Genomic DNA, 25,843 nt, shown 5'->3' with positions numbered 1-25,843 from the left:
GGGGTGAGCGCGAGGCGGGGCGCGCGACGTGAGGGGGGCGGGGCGCACGTATCGGCGCCGCGGCCGCGTGACGCGTTTTCAAATCTTCAACCGCCGCAGCCCACTCGTTTTTGCTTTTCCTCTTCCTTCTCCGCGCCTTGGGGCCGGATTCGGCCCCGGAAACCAAGCCGGCGGGTGCGGCATCTCTACTGCGTGGGTGTGGTGGCCCGCGGAAGGGGAGAGGCGACCGGCGGGTTAACGGGCCTCGAGGAAGCCGAGTTTCCGCGGCGGCCCGGGGCAACATCCTCTCCCGACCCAGCATGTAGGTGCCGGGCGGCTGCCATGAACTCCGGAGCCATGAGGATCCACAGCAAAGGACATTTTCAGGGTAGGAAGCCCTTCCGTTTTCAGTCCCTTTAATCCTTTCCTCCTCTCCTGGTTCCATTGTTGATTCTAAAGAGTTCTCGCCCTGGGTCTCTCTGCTTTTCTGCCTGACACGTGCGTCCTGCTCTGTGGCCTGAAGGAAGGCACGGTTCAGGGAGCAGCGGGATCACGGCCCCTGGAGCTCTCCCGGCTCCAGCCTCGGCCCCAAATTCCTCGTCGTACGGTCGGTTATAAAACGAGAAGACAGTGTGCGGACCCGGGAACCCGCCGGGGCTCCCACAGATGCTGCGACCCTTGGAGGCTGCAGATCGAGCCTCGGTTTAAAAGCAGATGTGTTCAGGGCTTTTCGCTTCCTGATTAAATTGTGGATTTTTGGTCTTATGAAGCTGAAGCAAAAGTATTTTATTTCAAACACACCTTTGCTGTTTTCAACATTATAAACAGAAACAAAAGCAAACTTTCGTTTTCAGGCGCTTGTTAAGTAGTCCGGCCTCCAAGTGTTTCTTCTTAATATATAGTGTGTGTGTGTTTATGTACAGTGTGTATACGTGGTCTCCCACTATAAACAGATTTGAGTTCTTTAATTTTTAAGCAGCTGTTTGTAGCTCAGATCTGTTTTCAAAAGAAAGAATGAAATGAATGGTGATTTGCTTCTTCAAGTGGACCGTTTAGTCTTTTCAATATACATTGACTCTACATGCAATTTACCCTTGAGCAGTCAGGAACCTTTGAGGACTAGGTCAGTACCAGTTTTGAGTGTTCAACAGAATGCTAGAAGCTCAGTAAGTATTTGTTGAGTAAATACTCCATGGAGTTTACATCCTATGAAAACTTTGAAATTGGTTTCATAAAGTTCCATGCCTTAATGCATAAAACAGGATTAAATGCATGAATATTTCCTGCAAATCAGCTCCTATGAACAATAAACGTTTTGTGACATACAGTATCTGTTTAAAGGCTATTTTGCCATTATCCTAAATGACACTACAGAGGAAATAAAATGTTAATGCTGGATTAGTAGGATTATATTTTTCCCTCTGTGATATGATTACTACATAAATTATTTTTCAAACAGTAAAAATTTTCTGTCTGTATAAAGCATGATCTAATTCTAATTTTTTAAACAACAGGTGGAATCCAAGTAAAAAATGAAAAAAACCGACCATCTTTGAAATCTCTGAAAACTGATAACAAACCAGAAAAATCCAAATATAAACCTCTCTGGGGTAAAGTATTTTACATTGACTTACCTTCTGTCACCATATCTGAAAAACTGCAAAAGGACATTAAGGATCTGGGAGGGGTAAGTCAAATCCATGGACTTTGATCAAAAAGAAAAACTTTCTAACTTATAATCATTTAAAATTTTCCTTTTGGAAAAAAAAAAGGTATAACCATATAGCACCAGGGGCTTCCCTGATGACTCAAAAGATAAAGAATCTGCCTGCAATGCAGGAGACCCATGTTCGATCCCTGGATAGGGGAGATCCTCTGGAGAAGGGAATGGCTACCCACTTCAGTATTCTTGCCTAAAGAATTCCATGGCCAGAGGAGTCTGGAGGGCTATACAGTTGAGGGTCACAATGAATTGGACACAACTGAGCAACAAACACTTTCACTGTTTACCAAGCTTAAATTTTTTATCATCTGTTTATCATTAATGCAAAGTCATGTAACTTCAGAAACCTGACAGAACTTTCAGATTTCTGTCTGGTGTAAAGTTCACGGTGTGAGAAATGAGACACCCTTGTCCTGGAGGAATTGCTGATTGCCTTTTCATTGTAATGTTGGCATGTCCTTCAGGTGGCAGGAGCTCTTTGATTGTGATTATTAGGAAGTTAAATATAAATAAGATGGTATTTACAGAACAAGGAAAACCTGTTTAAACCACAAAGATGTAAAATTTCTTTTGACTGATACAGTCTCAAAAGAATGAATGTCACTAAGGTACCACTTTTGGATAATGAATATGGGAAATGTGCTGCTTTTCTACATTATACATTTGAGTAGTAGAAAATTTGGATAAAATTACAAGATTTTTTTAGGAGTAAGGATAAATTTTGGCAAGGTTAAGATTTAATTTCCTGATTCTTCCTGTTTCAGAGATTTCTGCTGTGCTTTGAGTTTGTCTTGGTTAGCATTTTTTAATAATATGAGTAAATCCTGCCATAATGATAAAAACTTGCAGAACATGTAAGAGGTTTTTTGGAACTATTTACTGGTATTTTACTTAATCTGTCTTTGAAAAGCTATTCTACTGTTTTGCTGTTTTCTTAAAATATTGTCACACACTTGTCATAGTAGTAGCATATTATCAGAATAACCATATGACTGCATTCCTAAAGGTTATGTTTTGTAACCTAGCACCTTTGAATAAAGGATCCTTGCATTTTAAAAAGGAAGTAGTCAAGTGTTCAGAGAGGTTAAGTGACTGGCTCAGGGTAGAATCAGCCTAATTTCCAGACGCGCATGCTACTGCACCATTCTGTTCCTGTAGAATCCATGGCTACAGTGGATAAACTCATTAACCCTGCTGATATAAATGAGTAATTTTAGATTTGTGTTTTTAGCTGTGGAGCCCTTCAAACAAAATCATGTTCAGAAGTCCAACGTATAAAGCCACTGCTCTAGCTAAAAGAACAGTACAGAAGCTCTCATCCCTATAGCAGACACTTGCAAGAACCAAATTTTGAATTAACTTATACATTAGATAATAGTTGAGAGTTGGTTTTATCAAATTTTCATCCTAAAATGGTTTGAACTAGGCCAATGAAATGAAGAGTGTATTTCCCCAGAGCTGTGGATTTTGAACTGAATTTGATTATTCTTTAATTTCTCTTAAAAACTCTTAAATTCTGATCTTCCCAACACACTATGATTTCTGTCCCTGGCACAGTACTGTTTGTATCACTGAAAAAGACTGTTAAGATCTCAAATGTGAACTATAAAGAAACTTTGACCTCCATACACTTAAGTTTTAAGATTCAACTCTAAGAAATAGTTCCATAGATATTCCTTGAAAGGATTATGCTTACTATTAATTTTTATAATTACCTAAATCCTTTATCCATTTGTAATTTATCCTGCCTCAGGCTGTTAACAGTGTTAGTCTGTTTTAAAATGGTCTATGCATTTTTTTCTCTCATCTTAATGAAAATATCTGGTTCAGTTGCTCAGTCATGTCTGATTCTTTGTGACCCCATGGACTGCAGCACGCCAGCCTTCCCTGTCCATCACCAACTCCCGGAGCTTGCTTAGACCCATGTTCATTGAGTCAGTGAAAACATCTAAATACACTTTTTATTTGGAGAATACACCTCTGACAATTAAACACTGAGAGCACATCAGGAAAGTCTGACATAACGGGAAAATACCTTGAATAGTGGAAAGGAAGGCTGCTATTGCAAAACCAACCATGTAAAGGCCCATGTCTAAACACTGTGGGCTAAAATAAGAGAGTTGGGAGAGAAAAGAGATTTAGGGTCAGATACCTTACCATATCATGGACTTGAGGATAAAGTACTTGTTCTTGATGTTCAGTGTAACATTTGAGTCATTAGAAAAGAAATTTTGAGTTTATACTTTTAAAGACCTAGATTCAACAATAGCTAATAAAGACTGACAAAACTAAGTTAATGGTTCAGGACCCAGTATTAAGTATTTTGGTAGATTCAAAAATGAATCTGATACCTAGTCCACCTGCAATTTCTAATCAAGTAGAGATGGCATTGTTACAATTAATTGTTATATAACAGAATGTTAAAAGGGAAAGATTATTTCCAACTGAGGAACCTTGGAGGCCATTGTATGGACACAATTTAAACTCAGCTTTGAAGATTGATTATGATTTGAGCATATGGAAATTCATTCAGAAATTATTCCACCAGTGTTTCCCATATGGTAGCACTATTTAAGATGATAGGGATGCAAAAATTAGATGTAGTCTAATCTTCTAGGAATTCTCAGCCTATAGGAATATCAGACGCCTAAATAAATAAATTGCAGCATAACATTGTCAGTGCTTTATCAGAAATTATGTAGAAATTGCCATTAGAATATAGAAATGGAAATTATTAACTCTGCCTTTTACAATTTATAGCAATGATAAAGTTTGAGCTGAATCTTGAAAGCCTAGTAGGAATATACCAGGTAGAATGAACAAACTAAATAGAAGAAAGAGCATACATAAAATATATGTATGTGTGGTTTGAGCAGCTGTTAATAATAGAGTATGACTTGATCTTGGGATTTAGATGGGGGAAACACCAAGAAACAATGTTACATTGGGACCAGACTATGAAAGATACTTTGTTCACTACTAAAGAGTTACAAGAGGTGTAGGAAATGGAAAACCAAAGGAAATGTGGGTACTAGCATAATGAGTGGGACAGGACTGAGTGACTTCCCTTTCACTTTTTACTTTCATGCATTGGAGAAGGAAATGGCAACCCACTCCAGTGTTCTTGCCTGGAGAATCCCAGGGACAGGGAAGCCTGGTGGGCTGCCGTCTATGGGGTCACACAGAGTCGGACACGACTGAAGCGACTTAGCAGCAGCAGCAGCATGACAGACATACAAACCAATGGAATAGAAGAGAGAAACTAGAAATCCTCTCATATAGTCACCTGATTTTCATCAAGGTTGCCAAGACCATTCAATGGAAAAAGGATAATCTTTTCAACATGTGATGCTAGGAAAACTGAATATCAACATGCAGAAGAATAAAGTTGTACCCTTACTGTACATTATACAATGTAGTTAATTAAAAATGGATCAAGACCTAAAACGTAAGAGCTAAAACCCATAGAGGAAAGTATTGGGGAAAAATCTTCATGATATTAGATTTGGCATTGATTCCTTGACTATCATAGCAAAAACACAGACAACAAATGAAAAAAAAAAACAGATAAATTCGACTTAATAAAAATGAGGTTTTGTGCATCAGAGGACTACTATCAAGAGAGTAAAAAAGACAGGCCACCTAATGAGAGAAAAAAAATTTGCAGTTTTTTTTCTGTTTGCAAAATCTGTTGATGGATTAATATCCAAACTATAAAGAATTTCTACAATTCAACAAAAATCAACCCAGTTAAAAAATGAGCGAAGGACTTGAGTAGACCTTTCTCTAAAGAAGATATATATAAATAGCCAATAAGCACAAGAAAAGATGTGCTACATCACTATTCAGTTCAGTTCAGTCCCTCAGTCATGTCCAACTCTTTGTGACCGGATGAATCACAGCATGCCAGGCCTCCCTGTCCATCACCAACTCCCGGAGTTCACTCAGACTCACGTCCATCAAGTCCGTGATGCCATCCAGCCATCTCATCCTCTGTCATCCCCTTCTCCTCCTGCCCCCAATCCCTCCCAGCATCAGAGTTTTTTCCAATGAGTCAACTCTTCGCATGAGGTCGCCAGAGTGCTAGAGTTTCAGCTTTAGCATCATTCCTTCCAAAGAACACCCAGGACTGATCTCCTTTAGAATGGACTGGTTGGATCTCCTTGCAGTCCAAGGGACTCTCAAGGGTCTTCTCCCAACACCAAAGTTCAAAAGCATCAGTTCTTCAGCACACAGCTTTCTTCACAGTCCAACTCTCACATCCATACATGAGCAATGGAAAAACCATAGCCTTGACTAGACGGACCTTTGTTGGCAAAGTAATGTCTTTGCTTTTGAATATGCTGTCTAGGTTGGTCATAACTTTCCTTCCAAGGAGTAAGCGTCTTTTAATTTCATGGGTGCAATCACCATCTGCAGTGATTTTGGAGCCCGAAAAAATAAAGGAAAATGCAAATCAAGACCCCAGTAAGACAAACATAGAAAACCAACTTAAAATTAAACAAGTTCCTATTGTATAGCATAGGAACTATATTCAATATTTTGTAATATACTATAATAGAGAAGAATATGAAAAAGAAGATAGATATGAATGTGTAACTGAATCACTTTGCTGGACACCACACACTAACACAACATTGTAAATTAACTATATGTCAGTCCAAAGAAGCAATGTGTTACCACCTCACATCCATTAGGACAGCCACTGTCAACATAGGTGTCAGTGAGGATGTAGAGAAACTGGAACCCTTGTGCACTGTTAGTCAGATTTAAAATGGTGCAACTACTATGGAAAACATGTTGTTTCCTCAAAATGATAAAGAAAGGAATTATCATTATGATCAAGCAATTCCACTTCTAGGTATATATCCAAAAGAACTGAAAGCATCTTGAAGAGATAATTTATATACCTAGGTCCAGAACAGCATTACTCACAGTAACCAAAAGGTGGGGGGAAAAAAAACAGATGTTAAAAAGCAGATGAATGGATAAATGTGGTTTATACATACAGTTCAGTTGCTTAGTCGTGTCTGACTCTTTGTGACCCCATGGACTGCAGCATGCCAGGCTTCTCTGTTCATCACCAACTCCTGGAGCTTACTCAAACTCATATCCATTGAGTCCGTGATGCCATCCAACCATCTCATCCTCTATCGTCCCCTTCTCCTGCCTTCAATCTTTCACAGCATCAGGGTCTTTTCAAATGAGTCAGTTCTTCGCATCAGATGGCCAGAATATTGGATGTTCAGCTTCAGCATCAGTCCTTCCAATGAATATTCGGGACTGATTTCCTTTAGGATGGACTAGTTGGATCTCCTTGCAGTCCAAGGGACTCTGAAGAGTCTTCTCCAACAGCACAGCTCAAAAGCATCAATTCTTTGCTGCTCAGCTTTCTTTATAGTCCCACTCTCACATCCATACACGACTACTGGAAAAACCATAGCTTTAACTAGATGGACCTTTGTTGGCAAAGTAATGTCTCTTCTTTTTAATATGCTGTCTAGGTCATGGCTTTTATTCCAAGGAGCAAGTGTCTTTTCATTTCTTGGCTACAGTCACCATCTGCAGTGATTTTGGAGGCCAAAAAAGTAAAGTCTGTCACTGTTTCTGTTTTTTCCCCATCTATTGGCCATGAAGTGATGGGACCAGATGCCATGATTTTAGTTTTCTGAATGTTGGGTTTTAAGCCAACTTTTTCACTGTACTCTTTCACTTTCATCAAGAGGCTCTTTAGTTCTTCTTCGCTTTCTGCCTTAAGAGTGGTGTCATCTGCATGTCTGAGGTTATTGATATTTCTCCCGGTAGTGTTGATTCCAGCTTGTGTTTCTTCCAGTCCAGCGTTTCTCATGATGTACTCTGCATAGAAGTTAAATAAGCAGAGTGACAATATACAGCCTTGACGTACTCCTTTTCCTATTTGGAACCAGTCTGTTGTTCCATGACCAGTTCTAACTGTTGCTTCTTGACCTGCATACAGATTTCTCAAGAGGCAGGTCAGGTGGTCTAGTAGTTCCATCTCTTGAAGAATTTTCCACAGTTTGTTGTGATCCACACAGTCAAAGGCTTTGGCATTGTCAATAAAGCAGAAATAGATGTTTTTCTGGAACTCTTTTGCTTTTTTTATAATCCAAAGGATGCTGGCAATTTGATCTCTGGTTCCTCTGCCTTTTCTAAAACCAGCTGGAACATACGGAAGTTCTCTGTTCACGTACTGTTAAAGGCTAGCTTGGAGAATTTTGAGCGTTACTTTGCTAGCATGTGAGATGAGTGCAGTTGTGCAGTCATTTGAACATTCTTTGGCATTGCCTTTCTTTGGGATTAGAATATAAACTGACCTTTTCCAGTCCTGTGGCCACTGCTGGGTTTTCCAAATTGGCTGGCATATTGAGTGCAGCACTTTCACAGCATCATCTTTCAGGATTTGAAATAGCTCAACTGGATTTCCATCACCTCTGCTGGCTTTGTTTGTAGTGATGCTTCCTAAGGCCCACTTGATTTCACATTCCAGGATGTCTGGCTCTAGGTGAGTGATCACACCATTGTGGTTGGAATATTATTCAACATTGAGAAGGAATGGAATTCTGTTCCATGCTACATCATGGGCAAACTTTGAAAACACTGTTACATGAAATAAATAGGACCCAAAAAGATAACCACAGGATTCCACTTATATGAACTACCTAGAATTGTCAGAAGACTTCCTTGATGGCTCAGCAGTGAATCCATCTGCAATGCAAGAGATACAGGTTTGATCCCTGGGTGGGGGAGATCTCCTGGAGAAGGAAATGGCAACCCACTCCGATATTCTTGGCTGGGAAATCCCATGGACAGAGAAGTCTGGCTGACTACAGTCCATGGGGTCATAAAAGAATTGGACACAACTTAGTGACTAACCAATGACAGAATTGTCAGATTCACAGAAATAGGAAGTAGAGATTAAAAGAGATAAAAAAGGCTGGTGGGAGGGGGAAATGGGGAATTACTGTTTAATGGGTACAGTTTCAGCTTACAATGATGATCAAGTTCCAGAGACAGATAGTTCAGTTCAGTTGCTCAATTGTGACCGACTCCTTTCAACCCCATGGACACCAGACTTCCATGTCCATCACCAACTCCCGGAGTTCACTCGGACTCACTTCCATCGAGTCTGTGATGCCATCCAGCCATCTCATCCTCTGTCATCCCCTTCTCCCGCCTTCAGTCTTATCCAGCATCAGGGTCTTTTCCAGTGAGTTATTAGAACTCTCCTTGTACTTTCTTAGGACTCAAGGTTTAGAAAAATACAGCATAGAAATTTAGAAAATATTGAAAATGTTCCAGATTGACATTTCCTATTGTGCCTAGCATATGAAACAGTTAATGGTTTATATGAGTTCCTTAAAAATATTTTTTTTTCCTTTAGCGAGTTGAAGAATTTCTCAGCAAAGATATCAGTTATCTTATTTCAAATAAAAAGGAAGCTAAATTTGCACAAACCTTGGGACGAATCTCTCCTATACCAAGTCCAGAATCTGCGAATACTGCGGAAACTACATCACCTCATCCCAGCCATGATGGAAGTTCATTTAAGTCTCCAGATACAGTAAGTCTCTTAAATATGCTTTGAGACTCTCTGAAAGGCTATGAATGAGTGAGTGAAAGTTGCTCAGTTGTGTCCGACTCATTGCCACCCCATGGACTCTACAGTCCATGGAATTCTCCAGGCCAGAATACTGGAGTGGGTAGCCTTTCCCTTCTCCGGAGGAACTTCCCAACCCAGGGATCAAACCTAGGTCTCCTGCATTACAGGTGGATTCTTTACCAGCTGAGCACAAGGGAAGCCCAAGAATACTGGAGTGGGTAGCCTATCCCTTCTCTAGCAGATCTTCCCGACCCAGGAATCAAACCAGGGTCTACAGCATTGCAGGTGGATTCTTTACCAATTGAGCTATGAGGGAAGCCCCTGAAAGTCTGTAGGATGTTATAATTAAGAGTGGGCTGACAGCAGAGTTCACCTAGGTAGAATAATATCTACATTAAGTGTATCTACATTAAATGTGGCTTTCCAGTTGTCAATAAGGCTGCTGTTGTATATAGAATGGTGATTTTTTTCTCCTAATAATACTTATATATAGTCCTACTCCAGGGGGCTTCCCATGTGGTGCAGTGGTAAAGAATCTGCCAGCCAATGCAGGAGACACAGGTTCAAGCCCTGGGTTGGGAAGATCCCCTAGAGGAGGAAATGGCAACCTACTCCAGTATTCTTGCCTGGAAAATTCCATGGACAGAGGCGCCTGGTGGGCTACATACAATACATGGGGTGGCAAAGAGTTGGACATGACTGAGTAACTGAGCACAGTGATTCCTAAAATACATCCTTGCATTTAGTGCTGGCTTATGTTTAGTGTAATGTACAACTAAAAGATGCCAGCAGGTCCTTTTTTAAAGAAGGAATAGACACCTTTTGTTTGTTTCAGAGCATGGTAAACAAATAGTAGCCCAGGGGCCAAATCCAGCCTGCTGCCTGTTTTTTTTATAGCGTGCGAGCTAAGCATGGAGTTTACATTTTCAAATGGTTGGGGAGACATTCAAAAAGAATACTTTGTGACAAGTGGCAGTTATATGAAATTCAAATTTCATTGTTCATAAATAAAAGTTTTATTGGAATACAGACATACCCATTCATATAGGTAGTGACTGAGTGCTTTACTGCTATAAAGGTAGAGTGGGATAGTTGCAACAGAGACTATATGGCCTGCAGAGCCATATGAACATGTACTGTCTGGCCCTTTAAAGAAAAAGTTTGCCAACCCCTGGTCTAGATTTACTGACATCACTTCAGTTCAGTCGCTCAGTCGTGTCTGACTTTTTTGTGACCCCGTGGACCGCAGCACGCCAGGCTTCTCTGCACATCACCAACTCCCAGAGTTTACTCAAACTCATGTCCATCCAGTCAGTGGTGTCATCCAACCGTCTCATCCTCTGTCATCCCCTTCTCCTCCTGCCTTCAGTCACATCACTACCACTCAGTTGCCAGTAAGTTGTAAGATACAGTGAAGGGTAAATTAAATTGATTTAGTTGGTTATGAAAAGCAGAAGAGATTGGAAAAATACTGTTTATCTCATTTTAAAATTGAAATTAATTAAATAATTTTAAATATCGTCCCCATCTTACCTCATGTAGCCATTTGGGAAGCAGGGACACCTGGCGGCAGGGAAGATAAATCACTTGGGAAAAAAGAGACAAATATATAGAAGAAAAAAATCAAAGAAGAGGCCTAGGAAGCCTCATACATTCTTTCAGTTCATGCTTTTTTTGAGGAACAAGGTTGTACAACAGTGACTAGTTCCAAATTAGTTCCTGCTGATAGCATTTCAACTAATTTTCCTAATGTCTTATTTAAAACTGAAACTGTGTAAGAACCAGTATATCCAGTCTACTCATATCATTAGGTCTTCAGTTAAACAAGAAATTAAAAATGTAAGCTTACATTTAATTACAGGCAGAATCTCAAATCAGTCTATTTTATTTTTCACGTTGAATAACATTTACTACAGAACTGACCTTGGATCTCATTCAGCTGAGTTCAGTTGCTCTACTTAAAAAAGAAGAAACAAACTTTTCATCAGAAATCTAATTGCAAACAGAGACCCTAAGGAGATAGTTTTTACCATATTTACACTGATGGTAATTAAAACTTATGTTTAAAGTATATGAATTTTAAAGCTCATGTTTATATTAAAATTTATTTTTAAATTTTATCTACTTGCTTTGCTCATTTTGTCTTTTTAAAATTTTTTCCAGTAGGCACTATGTATAACTATATGTTTGGTTGTTCTTTGGTCTTTCTATAGGTGTGTTTGAGCAGAGGAAAATTATTAGTTGAAAAAGCTATCAAGGACCACGTAAGTAGGGATTTTAAAAATTCACAGTGTTCTGTTACTTCACTGAAGTGTAAAATAGAGATGTTCCTGAAATCTTCTTTTCCTCATTTTTAATAGAAAAAAGCCTAAATATCAGCATGTGTCTTGTTTATAAGAACAGAATCTGCTTTTCATGAAGAAACACCTCCATCATGTGGCCGTTTAAAGTATTACTGGACACTTCTGAAGCTTGTGGCATTCTGTGATTTAAAACAAAATAATTTCTTGAAACTATTAACTGTAACGCTACAGAGTACATTAATTGTCAAGAATATCAGAGTGTATTAATCAGGAATGGTTTTAGAAATTCCAGAAGGAAAAACTGATGTCTTCATTGTTATTGTAATTGTGTAGGGTCTGTTCTGAATAACCATAAGTGACATTAAACTTCAATAATATTTTTAATTTAGCTCATTTAAAATAGTAATTTCCTAGAAAATCTATCAAACTTTTTTTTTTTTAACAGGACTTTATTCCTTCAAACAGTATATTATCTAATGCCTTATCATGGGGAGTAAAAATTCTTCATATTGATGGTAAGGATTTTATTACTGCTTTTGATAGTATTTTCTAAGTGTCTGTCTGTCTCTTGCTTCCTAATTTTAGATAGTGAGAGTTTTAATAGCAAGACATACCTGTAACATTAATTCTTTCATCTAAATTTAGTACAATTTTAAGAAAGTAGCAGTGTTTAACTCCAAAGGCAAAAATGCTAATCTTAAACCCTTCTTTCTTTTAAAAAAGACATTAGATATTACATTGAACAAAGGAAAAAGGAATTGTATTTACTCAAGAAATCAAGCACTTCTGTAAGAGATGTGGTATGTTATTTTCAATTTTTTAAACTAATTAGAGAAAATGATTAAGCTTGGTTTTTAGTTTTGTATCTATACACTTTTTTGCCAAGTGGAAAATACTACTGCCAGAATATCGTAGGGGTAATCATGTATACTATATGCATGATTCTGTTATCTGAATAAATTATTGCATATCACTTTAGGATTTACTTATACGGTGAAAGTTGTTTCAGGGATGGTGGCATAGTTTTATTTTCTTCTCTGATGGCTGCTGCTGCTAAGTCACTTCAGTCGTGTCTGACTCTGTGCAACCCCATAGATGGCAGCCCACCAGGCTTCCCTGTCCCTGGGATTCTCCAGGCAAGAACACTGGAGCAGGGTGCCTTTTCCTCTTTGATGGCTACTGGAGCCAAAAGAACAGATATTTTTGTTCATTCTGAAGGAAAACACCATGCCTGACATATTGCATGAGAAGCTCCTAATGTGTATAATATACTCCTTTCAGGAACACAAATAAGGAGGCTTACTGATCAAGTTCTCTAACTTCTGTCATATAGTATGACTATCTGGGCTAACCTCAAAATATTTGTTAAACAAGTGTGTTGGGCATTAACATCTGTTAGGCCTAATGCTCTACATCTTCCGTTTCTTCCCTTTTTACTAGCTTCCTTGACAAAGCCTCTGTATAGAATCATGCCTTCATGATCCTTTAAAACAAACCTCTTCTGTCCTTTAAAACAAATACAGTAAAACCTTCCTTGACCTCACATCCCTACCTACTATTTAATCTTTATATCATCCAGACATTTGACATTTCCACTTTTACACTTCCCATTCACTTTTCAACATGGGAGGTACAAAACTGCTGACCAATTTGGCATTTTAGGTGTGCACTTTTAAAAAACCAGTCATATTGGTTCTCTCAGCTACTGTTCACTTCCTCCTTGAACTTATTTTCATCTGGAACTTCTCTCATCCCTTTGCTTTCTCATAGTTCTCATCTCAGAACATTCTTTGTGGTCTGGTTTTTCTTCACTCAATCGTTAAATGAATCTAAATGGTAAAGAAGTTTTATAGAAGAATGTATATAAAGACATGAAGCCATATGTAAGGTGGCATGTTTGGGAAATTTTCTGTAGTATAATACAACCTGATCTTTGAGTATGAAAGTGATAAGAAATGAAGCTAGAAAGGTTAGTAGGTAAGGTCTTTGCATGCTACATAGAGTTAGATTTTATTTTTAAGAGTTTGGAACATTACTGAGAAATAACTAATAGAAGAGGAACCTGGTTGGAGAGGTATTTTGGAAGGATCCTGTGATAGCCAATTAACGATATTTCCTTGCAAGACTGATCATTTTACTCTCATAGTTCTACCTTTTCCAAAAATGCAGTAGAGTTGGAAATCATACAGTATGTAGCCTTTTCAGATTGGCTTCTTCACTTACTAATAGGCATTTAAAGTTCCTCCATACTGTTTTGTTACTTGATAGCTCATTTCCTTTTGTGGCTGAATATTCCACTGTCTGGATGTGCCACAATTTACCCATTTACCTTCTGAAAGACATCTTGGTTACTTTCAAGTTTGGCTGCCTGTGGCACCTTTACAGCTGCAGTTTCTTAACTGGGGTCTACTCTCATGTCAAAACTGGGGGGAAAAAGAGGAAATAATAAAGGGATTCCCTTTGTACTCTTTGGACAGCAGGAGCCTCTTTCCTGGCTCTTTGTAGCCAAAAAGATGAGGTTTGTATAGGAGTTACAGCCACTGACTCTGCTATTGCTGCCAATCTCAAGACTAGAGGTCCATTCTTCAAGAAGCATTGCAAGAGAAAAGAGGGTAGGAGAATAGAAAATATATCCCCTATCCCCTTAAAGATAATTTTGACTTCCTTCTGCAGTATACCTACTTTTGTTTACTTTTAGTCCTCAAGCAGTAGTTCATTGAATTTTGTAGTTTTTATTCTCATCACTTCATATGGGGAGTGACCATATAGAATATATTCCATCTTGACTAGAATCAACAGGCTAATAAATTTTTTAGTAATTCTTTGATGAGTTTATCATCACAAAGGTTTTGCTGAATAAGGGCATAAAAATAATGACTATTTTTAGATTATTCTGTTAACCATGCTTTTTCTTTATTGGTTGATTTCTTTTTGTGAAGATAAAAACAATTATAGCTAAAATGCAAGGTATGTGTTGGGTGTACTGTAAAAGTAAGCTTGGGTTACTAAGTTTCATACCAGTGGTTAAGATCTTTAATTCTTGAATGATCTTTGTTTCCTTTCACTTCTTTGGTTGAATTGATTTTTAAAAGCAGCTTTTTCTCGTTTTTCCCCCCCTATGAAACTACAGTAATCAGCCTTCCTTTATATAGTTCTTTTTCTATATGGTTTTTTAATTTTAAGGATATTGAACAGTTGCAGTACCTGTTTTCCCTTTTCAAGCCCAGTGTTTTCACTATATATTTATATTTCCCCCCACTCCAGGGGAAGAGAGTAGGTGTTGGCACTCAGAAAACAAAAAGTAAGTATTTTGATTTTCTTAAGTATGCATGTTTTGCTAGAAAATAGAACAAACATAAAACATCTACTGAAAAATCATGTAACCAATCCTTTAAATGGCTTATTCAGTGGTTCGTAGCGTTTTCCCCTATGGCTGTCTGGTGAAGCCTGTGGGCTTTTGTTATAATAATTTTTTGTAGCCTACCAGGCTCCTCTGTCCATGGGATTTTCCAGGCAATAGTACTGGAGTGGATTGCCATTTCCTTCTCCACATTATATTACTAAGAAAATAAATTATATTGAAATTCAGTTATCAGAATATTTTTCAGTATACAATAGTTACATACTTGTTTTTATTACACATTAAAAAGTTCTACCAGATATTATAATTGCTACTGTAATTTGGTTTTTAAATGATGAGTGTAAATGCTGCTTTGAAATATTTGTAGTAACTAATATGATATGGAAATGTTCCAACTGGTATCAAAATTAGAAGCACTGCTAATACTACTGTGGTCCTCTTGGTTATGTGCAGAATTGGAGGAAATGTTGAATTTAGGTTAGAGACTAGTGAACATAAAATTCAAATTTTCCTTTTTTTAGCTCAAAATTCTCCTGAATTCTACTTATAGATCCTTTGAGGGCTCCATTCAGTTTAAGAATTTCAGAATATAGACAGAGAGTTTGTTATTTTGGAAATGGATTTATAATTATAAGATACCTTACCTGAAGCTGAAAATTTCAAACTGAAATGAAATGGGTAATGGATACTTAGTTGGATTATTTTAGCCTGAGAAGTTTCGTTAAAAAATAAAAAAAAATTCTGGATTTATAAATACCTAATATCATACTTTATATATTCCCAAGCAGGTAGACTCAAAAAGCCTTTTGTAAAGGTGGAAGATATGAGCCAGTAAGTATTTTGAATTCAATCTGTATGATTTAAAAGGAGAAAATATTTGAATAAAGGAGAAAATCTAATTAAGCTATTTCCACTAATACTCTTAGGCCCCTTTATGTTAGATTTATATGATACTAATATGCATGTGGCAGAGTTTCAAAAAGTAGCATTAGGGCAGCAATGGAGCAGACATAGAGAACAGACCTATGGACACGGTGGGAGGAGAGGAGGGAAAAAGGGAGATCTATGGAGAGAGTAACAGGAACTTACAATACCATATGTAAAACAGATAGCCAATGGGAATTTGCTGTATGACTCAGGGAACTCAAACAGGGCCTCTGAGACAGGCTGAAGGGTGGGGCTGGGAAGGAGGTCCAGAAGGGAGGGGACATGGGTGTACCTATGGCTGATTCTTGTTGATGTATGACAAAAAAACACAAAATTCTGTAAAGCTATTATCCTTCAATTTAAAATTTTTTAAAAAGCATTAATTACTTTGTGCTTGAGGACTGAATTTAGTTTCAGTAGGTTTTAGATAATAATTACTTAAAAATATAGTTTAGAGCAACCATGAGACCATCTCATTTTTCAGTACTTCAAATAACCCTTCTCTGGCTGAATGTAATACCATATGATTTAGAACTATTTCTTAAAGATTGCATTTACATTTTTGAAAAAGAAATTATTAGTTACTACTTGGAAATATAAAATCTGACTATAACATCTAAAGTTGATAGTTTTCTTAAACTCATTCTGAACCTCTGTAATATAATCTTAATGAAAACTACAGACATCAGTAAATTAATTCAGCATGGGAGAATTAGATTTCTCTTAACATTCTACTGCTCATTTAGACATATGTGATTAATTCTCTTGGGTACTCACTGAGGTGACAAAGATACATTGAACACTTTTTATTAAATGTGCTTGCTGTGACAGAAAAGTACAATTTAAAATTAGGCCTAGAGAAGCATCAATAAGTAGAAAGACAGCCCATGTTCATGGATTGGAAGACTTCTTATTTTTAAGATGTCAGAACTACCCAAAGTGATCTACAGATGTAGTACAGTCCCTATCAAAATCCCAGTGACCGTTACAGAAAGAGAAAAATCCATCCTAAAATTCATATGGAATCTCAAGAGACCCTGAACACCCAAAGTAATTTTGAAAATGAAGAACACAGTTGGAGGTCTATACTTCCTGATGTCAAACTTACTACAAAGCTGTAGTAATCAAAACAGTTTGGTACTGACACACAGACAGATATATGAACCAATGGAATAGAAGAAAGAGCCCAAAAGCAAATCTTTATATGATCAAATGATTGTGGACTAGGGTGCTGAGAGCATTCAGTAGGGAAAAGACAGTCTTTTTAATAAATGGCATCGAGAATACTAGATAGCAACATGCAGAGAAGAATGAAGTTGAACCCTTACTTGATGCAATATATAATATTAACTCAAAATGAATCAGAGACCTAAAACTATAAAGCTTTTGGGTAAAAAACCATGAGTAAGCTTTATGACATTGGAATTGGTGCTCATTTCTTGGATATGACACTAAAAGCAGAATCAAAAAGATTTTACTACATCAAAATTATAAATTTCTGTGCCCAAAGAACCCAACACAATGAGAAGGCAACCTATGGAAAGGGAGAAGAAAGTTGCAAATAATGTATCTAATATAGATATTAATATAAAGAACAATAGAAAGTCAAATGTCCTAGTTGAAAAATGGGCAAAGTTCATACATTGATTCAAAGATATACAAATTACCAACAGGCATATGAAAAGTTGTTCAATATTACTAATCGTTAGAGAAATGCAAATTAAAACCACAGTAAGAAATCGGTGAAGTTGCTTCGTTGTGTCCAACTCTTTGTGACCCCATGGGCTGTAGACCGCCAGGTTCCTCTGCCCATGGGATTTTCCAGGCAAGAATACTGGAGTGGGTTGCCATTTCCGTCTCCAAAGAAATCTATTACCTCACAACTGTTAGGATGGCTACTGTTTTAAAAAGAAAAAACAAGTATTGGTGAAGATGCGGAGATATTGGAACTTTTGTGCACTATTGGTAGGATTATAAAATGGTGTAACCACTAAGGAAAACCATATAGAGACTTCTCAAAAATTCTGAACTGTATGATCCATGAATTCCACTTCCAAAAGACACACACAGTTTTGAAGAAGTACTTGTACATGCATGTTCAGTGCTACACTATTCACAATAGCCAAGAGGCAGAAGCAACCAGGTCTCCCACATTGCAGGCAGATTCTTTACCATCTGAGCCACCAGGGAAGCCCTCAATGGAATATCAGCTTTAAAAAGGAATGAAATTTTGATACATACCACAATATGGATAAACTCTGAAGACATTGTGTTTAATGAAATAAGAGGAAATTACTGCATGATTCTACCTAATGAGATAACCTAGTGTAGTCAGATTCATAGAGACAGTAGAATAGAATGGTGCTTGTCAAGGGCTGGTAGAGAAGGGAGAATGAAGAGTTACTTATTTTATATATGGATACAAAGTTTCAGTTTTGAAAGGTGAAGAAAGCTCTAGATATGAACAGGTGTTAAGAATCTGAAAACACTGTGAATATATTTAATACAACTGAATTGTGTTCTTAAGAATAGTAAATAGTTGGAATCAAGATTGCTGGGAGAAATATCAATAACCTCAGATATGCAGATGACACCACCCTTATGGCAGAAAGTGAAGAGGAACTAAAAAGCCTCTTGATGAAAGGGAAAGAGGAGAGTGAAAAAGTTGGCTTAAAGCTCAACATTCAGAAAGCTAAGATCATGGCATCCGGTCCCATCACTTCATGGGAAATAGATGGGGAAACAGTGTCAAACTTTATTTTGGGGGGGCTTCAAAATCACTGCAGATGGTGATTGCAGCCATGAAATTAAGACACTTACTCCTTGGAAGGAAGGAAAGTTATAACCAACCTAGATAGCATATTCAAAACCAGAGACATTACTTTGCCGACTAAGGTCCATCTAGTCAAGGCTATGGTTTTTCCAGTAGTCATGTATGGATGTGAGAGTTGGACTGTGAAGAAGGCTAAGCGCCAAAGAATTGATGCTTTTGAACTGTGGTGTTGGAGAAGACTCTTGAGAGTCCCTTGGACTGCAAGGAGATCCAGTCAGTCCATTCTAGAGATCAGTCCTGGGTGTTCTTTGGAAGGAATGATGCTAAAGCTGAAACTCCAGTACTTTGGCCACCTCATGCAAAGAGTTGACACATTGGAAAAGGCTCTGATGCTGGGAGGGATTGGGGGCAGGAGGAGAAGGGGACGACCGAGGATGAGATGGCTGGATGGCATCACAGACTTGATGGACGTGAGTCTGAGTGAACTCCAGGAGTTGTTGATGGACAGGGAGGCCTGGTGTGCTGCAATTCATGGGGTCGCAAGGAATCGGACACAACTGAGTGACTGAACTGAACTGAACTGAAAGACAGTAAATTTTAACTGTTTTCTATTGTTTGTTTCAGACTTCAGATGAATTATATGATTTTAAAATATAAGACTTAAAGCATGTTTTCTTTCATCATAAAGATTCTCGTGTGTTTGTTTTTTTACTCTTTTAGGCTTTATAGGCCATTTTATCTTCAGCTGACCAATATGCCTTTTATAAACTATTCTATTCAGAAGCCCTCCAGCCCATTCGATGTAGAGAAGCCATCTAGCACTCAAAAGCAAACTCAAGTTAAACTAAGGTTGGTTTTACCTTCAAGGAGTTTTTAATCTTTTTAATAAATACTTTAAATAATTCATTTAATGCTGTGGAGGGGGGCGGTGTGTGAGTGATCACTATTAAGGTTTCTCCTTTGGATATTTTAATGCCCCTTTGCTAGATTTAAAGTCTGAATTTTTTTCACTGTGTCACATTTAGACACTTTAGATTGGGGTTTGAGAGGAGAAGCTAAAAAATATTTACAAATAATTAAAATACATTGTTTCTATTCAGTAATGAGATAATTTTCCTGAATAATCATTAATTCTCATTTTGCTTCTTAATTTCTTAAAAATGATTAGAAGTATTTGTCTATATAAATCTCTGCATATTATAGCAGATGCTGTTTAAAGTCTAGGACTGTAAATTTTTTTTTTTTTTTTTTAAGTATTCCCTGTGTTCAGTAGTTAATCTTTTACCATGTATTTCTATCAGGATCCAAACAGATGGTGATAAATGTGGTGGAATTCCAGTTCAATTCCAGTTAAAAGAGAAGAAGAAAAAGGGATACTGTGAATGTTGCTTGCAGAAATATGAAGATCTTGACATTGTAAATATGATTTTGTATTCAGGGGGTTGATGTTTCTAAAACTATGAATAATATTTGCTGTATAAATTTTAGCTTATTCTTTTGATTGTAGTTGGTAGCTTCATAATTATGGAGTAGCATATACTTCTTTTTGATAGAATGATCTTAAATTTTAAGAACCCCAAGTGGGGAAGTATATATTGAAAAGTCATTTTTATCCAGTCAACAGATATTTATTGAGCGGTTACTGTGTACCAATCACTGCTCTGAGTGAAAAGCATCATACAAAAGAGACCAATTCCTGACCCTCATGAAGATTACATTCAGTGGAAGGGGAGGAAAGAGAGGTAACCATAGGATAAAAGAATAGTGAGGTATAGAGAGAGAACATTAGATCAGTGCTATGAGAAAGCAGGAATAGAAGATGCTGCTGTTTATTTAGAGTAGACAAGGAATTCCTAATAAGGTGATATTTGAGTAGAGACCTGTGTGACTTTGAGGGGACGGACTTGCGAATATTGAAATAACCAGTGCAGAAGTGGTAAAGTAAGCTGATGGGATCAAAGAGCAGATGTTGGTGGACTAAACAATGGTAGTGGAAGTGGTCAGACATGTTAAGACTGTGGATGCAGTTTAAGCTGGGGCCAGGAAGGCTTGCGAATTGGTCGGATGTTGGGAGAGAGGAGATGACGGGCCAGGGCTGTGAAGTGCAGCATCTCAGTCCTCAGCAATTTACAGATGCGCAAGAGGTTACTAATGGGAGGATGAGAAGAAAGTGGAGACTTGTTTTGCAATAGCAGAAAGAGAAATAGTTGAAAATGTATGTGGGATGAAGAGAAGATGGGAACAATTACAATTTGTAAACTGATTAAAAAAAAAAGCAAAATAGCTTTGGATCCAGGCTAGCCCAGGTTTGAATCCTGGCTTCCTGCCTATGTGCCTTTAGACAATACCTGGCACTGTGCTTGTTAAATATTAGCTGTTATTGTTTGAATGTTAATTTTTAAAATAATAGGTAGGTCTGTTTTGGTACTTGGTTTTGGTAGAAGATAGTGGGAAAGTTGAGAAAAAGTACTTGAAATATCTGATTCATAAACTACCTCTGTCTTCAGACTCTAAATTCAAGTTTGTTTTAAAGTCACATTTTTGTGTTCAGTTTATTTAATAAAGGAGGAAAATAGTTTTAAATTATTTTTAATCAGAAGCTGAACTTTCTCAAAAATATTTCATCTTAAGTTTTATCTCATTACACTGAACTTGTTGACTTTGTTCTTGACCACCCTTAAAATGAAGAAGACTGTCTCGGTACTCTCTGTCATAAGTACTGGGTAATTGAGATCATTATTTGCTTATCTCAAAAATGTTTTTATTCCTAGCATTAGTGGTACTTTTTTTTAAATTTATCTTCTAGATTCTTATTTTGGGTTCTTATATGTTAAATAACATTTCCTGTATTTAATATTTTATAAGGTTTACCTAACTTACTACTTGGTGGTAATTATATAAGGATAAAATAATGTAGTAAAGAGAAGTCTTTCCAAAAATATTAGCATACTCTAAATGCTCATTAGCATACTCTAAATGCTCAGTATTTCTGTTTTTCTTCAGCTTTATTTCATTTTCTGATGTAACTCCCTTATTTTCAGTTCCCTTAAAACTACAAATTCATTAGTACTTGATTCTTCTCATTGGAAAATGGAAGACTGAAAACCAAAGTAGTTTTAGTGGTTTCTGAGAAGATAGCTTTTATTCTACTTATTTTAAGTTCTGATAAAGGATATTTCTTTGGAGTAGTTATTAGAAACTTAATTTTAAGGGCAAGAAGATACTAGAAAACCTGAACAAAAAAGCATCTGTTACTTTAAAATATAATTATTATATACTTTCTTGTTTTAGCATCTTCTGAGTGAGCAACACAGAAACTTTGCACAGAGTAATCACTATCAAGTTGTTGATGACATTGTATCTAAGTTAGTTTTTGACTTTGTGGAATACGAAAGGGACACGCCTAAAAAGAAAAGGTAATTTATCAACCTAAGTTTTAAGACTATCAGACTATTAAACTAAAAATAAATCCAAAGTTTTCTGTTCTTAGAAGGATTATAATTTCAGGATATAAATATGGTTAAGAACTTATTACTTGCACCACCAAAAGTGCTTACCTTAGATTACTTTTAAGGCTCTCTTCTTAACATAGGCAAAAAGAGGAGTTGGCAAAAAATACAAAGAATTGTTTTAGGCTTTGTGAACCACAAGATAGCTATTGCAGCTACTCAGCTTTGCCTCTGTACAATGAAAGCAGCCACAGACAGTAAGTAAGTAAATGGGTGTGGCTATGTCCCAATAAAACTTTTATTTGAAAAATAGATGGCACACTAGATAAATTTGGCCCCCCATCTAGACCATCTCCTTGGACTCAAAAATTAGAACTTTTTGTTATTCCTAAGGAGTTTTAAGAAATTCTACTTCTGTTAAATCTTCTTTATACTTTTACTAGATATTTCTGCTCTGCTTGCTGATAAAAGTTGTGTCAGTACCTTTAATAAACATTAAGTGTGAATACAGTGCTGTTCAATATACAGTAACTGTACATGACAAACAGCCTCATTAAGATTATACCAATAAATCTAAAATTTTTTAAAATGCTTTTATGTGGATATACCCTAGAATTGGTAATAATGCAATAGGTTATTTAGTCCTTATATCTGGTTTTAGACCAATCATAAAGGCATAAAGACTACTAAACATCATATTTCTGTAACATTCAGAATGATTGCTCATGACTGATTTCATAAAATATTTGGGGAGGAAGCATATCTTCAACTGTTAAAATGTATATAGGCTACGGTAAGAATGTGGAATTTCCTAAAAACTCATTCTGCAGCAAAATTCTACACTAGTACTTATATATTAACTGGTTATTCCTTAATCAGTATCCTATTACCTGCACAATTTTTATCTCTACAGGCAAGTCACCTAAACATCTCTGGACTTTCAAAGGAGAGAGTGGTGTTGGACTAGTGTTTTTATATTTTATATCTTCCCATTTGTTCAAGAGGAGTCTTAAGTGAAAGTATCAACAAAATAAGTAGAAAAGGAACCATTCTGGTTTTGAAGGGGCAGTTGGAATTCTGTATTTTTCTTCATTATCGATAACATGTATAACATAAAACATAATTAGTGAGCTGTTGTAACCACATGGCTCAGTGGTAAAGAGTCTACCTGCCAATGCAGGAGATATAGGTTCAGGCCCTGGATTGGGAAGATTCACTGGAGAAGGAAATGGCAACCCACTCCAGTATTCTTGCCTAGGAAATCCCATAAACAGAGGAGCCTGGCAGGCTACAGTCCATGGGGTCACAAAGAGTAGGATATGACTTAGTGACTGAGCATGCACACACAATACAAAATAGCATCTCAAGAATATTAAGAAGCTCTATGAAGTGGCTTCCCTGGTAGCTCAGACAGTAAAGCGTCTTCCTGCAATGCAGAAGACCCAGGTTCGATCCTTGGTCTGGGAAGATACCCTGGAGAAGGAAATGGCAACCCACTCCAGTACCCTTGCCTGGAAAATTCCATGGACAGAGGAGCTTTATAGGCTACAGTTCATGGGGTCACAAAGAGTTGGACATGACTGAGCAACAGTTTCAGGTCAAATATGTGTATGAAACTTAAGGACTACTAATTTGTCACGTTTAGAAGTATGTTACAAGGTTTCTGGTTCATTATAATAAAGAATTGTTATATTTAAATATAAATAAATCCAAATATAGAAGTTAAGAAAATTTTTAAGATAAAAAAAATTAGGAGCAGACCCAAATCCCTTCACTATCATCTTTCTTTGATTTATATGGTCAAAGCAGTTTTAAATACCAAGTTCAAGATACTGCTTGCCTGTGGAAGAAAGTGGAAGAATGTGGATAAGGAGTGGCACACTAGAGTTTTCGGTTATATCTGTAAAGTTTTATTACTTCAAAACATCTAAAGCAAATTTGGCTAAAGGTTAAGAGTTCTATATTTTTTTAATGTTTTCTTAATAAGTTTCATAAACAGGTTTAAAAGATACTCAAAGAGTTTTGATAGCAATTATTTTAATTTTTTTCTTTTTTTTTCTTTGAAGAATAAAATACAGTGTTGGATCCCTTTCTCCTATTATTGCAAATGTTGTGAAAAGGTCTGGAACTAAAGAGCTGGAATTGCTGCATAATTCTCAGAAAGACTTCAGGGAATATGTACATATGAGGAAGCAGAGTTTCCTATATAAAGAACATGTGCAGGAACCGGAACAAAAGTCTGTGTCTTCTTCAGAACATACCCTCCACCATTCTAGTGAACTGAGAGAACTTGATGATAAAACATCTCATAAATGTTCCATGTTAAATCCAGCTGAAAATAACATAAAACAAAATTTTACACCTCTACCTCCATGTAAAAATAAACAAGAATGCATTCTTGATGTTTCTGAACACAAATTAATTTTAAATAAAAGTGACTTAGAAGTGAAGGTAGATCACTGTCCCTGTAGGCCACAGACATCTATACAAGTTTCTAATTTCAATACAGATGATAGCGCATCTCAACGGAAACAAAAGTCAGATACTGTGCTTTTTCCAGCAAAGGATCTGAAAGAAAAGGACCTTTATTCGGTATTTCAACGTAATTCTGATCTGTTAGCAATAAACAGTTCACAGGAGCCCCTAACAATTTGGGCAGAAATTCCATCTGAAAGCCCTCCTGAGGAACCCAACACGTGTGACATCAAGAGTATGGATAGTTTGCCTTCTGGTAAAATCTGTCGGAAAGTGAAAATACCATTAGGAAGAAATAAAAAAGAAAACCTGGAACCAAATGTGGAGTTAGATAAGAAAAGAACTGAATTTCTTACTACACAAGAAGAAAACAGAATTTGTAGCTCACCAGTACAATCTCTACTGGATTTATTTCAGACTAGTGAAGAGAAATCAGAATTTTTGGGTTTCACAAGCTATACTGAAAAGAATAATATATGTGATGTTTTAGATATTTGGGAAGAGGAAAATTCAAATCTGTTAATGTTTTTCTCTTCCCCTTCAACTTCTACATTTACTGGCTTTTAGATTTAAAATAAATGCCTTTCAGAAGCAATGAAGATCATATTCTTGACTTCTTTATAAATATATATAAAAATTCTTAGTTTGGGGAATGGGGGTTTGCCAGTTTTGTTTACAGAACCAAATGTAAATATTAACAAGGTGATTTTACATTTTTCTATAGAATTGCATACCTATTTTTTAAAAATTACAGAATAAACTTGTGACTCTTTACATCCTGTGTTTATAATTGTTTTCTAAGAATTTTTATGAATAGTAAATTTGCTTTATGTCAGTGAAAACGAATTTCAAGTGAAATTTAGAGAATATGAAAAGTCAGCATTATAAATTAGGTACACTGGTTTTATGTATTGTCTATTAAAATAGGTTTCCATAATATTGCTTTTAAAAACCTCATTTTCACACAAAACAAACAAATGTATTTCAGTGTCTTGAGTTCTAGAAATCATTACCACCAGAAACACTGACACCGGAAGGTGAACTTGGTGGGCCAGGCTGGGGTGCTGGCACTGAGGAGTTACTTGTAGCTCATTAGAAGCTGTGAGGAAAAAAACCAGGCTGGCTTAGGAAATGAAATAATTTTTCTTACCTTTGGAAATACTTTCTTCCAAAATTAATTCTTTCATCTCTAGTTTGGGGGACTTTCCTGGTGGTCTGGTGGCTGAGACTCC

The 25,843-nt window shown here is 36.9% G+C and overlaps 1 protein-coding gene across 2 annotated transcripts; it reads left to right on the top strand.

Annotated features, from left to right (window-relative positions):
• Positions 1-78: 78 nt before the first annotated feature.
• DBF4 (DBF4 zinc finger) lies at positions 79-25,385 on the top strand. Of its 2 annotated transcripts, none has more exons than XM_040260680.1 (12): positions 79-367; positions 1,494-1,666; positions 9,105-9,284; positions 11,537-11,587; positions 12,072-12,141; positions 12,350-12,426; positions 14,891-14,927; positions 15,776-15,818; positions 19,408-19,536; positions 19,989-20,103; positions 21,979-22,103; positions 24,203-25,385. In XM_040260680.1, the coding sequence occupies exons 1-12, from the start codon at positions 322-324 to the stop codon at positions 25,176-25,178; spliced, it is 2,022 nt and encodes a 673-aa protein (XP_040116614.1). In that variant the 5' UTR covers positions 79-321; the 3' UTR covers positions 25,179-25,385. The 2 variants fall into 2 exon arrangements, with proteins under 2 accessions (XP_040116614.1, XP_040116613.1); XM_040260679.1 differs by having other exon boundaries at positions 15,773-15,818.
• The last annotated feature ends 458 nt before the right edge of the window (positions 25,386-25,843 follow it).

This window comes from Oryx dammah, unplaced genomic scaffold (assembly GCF_014754425.2).
Source record: "Oryx dammah isolate SB20612 unplaced genomic scaffold, SCBI_Odam_1.1 HiC_scaffold_18, whole genome shotgun sequence".
Taxonomy (NCBI): domain Eukaryota; kingdom Metazoa; phylum Chordata; class Mammalia; order Artiodactyla; family Bovidae; genus Oryx; species Oryx dammah.
This window is presented reverse-complemented; position numbering and strand designations above follow the sequence as displayed.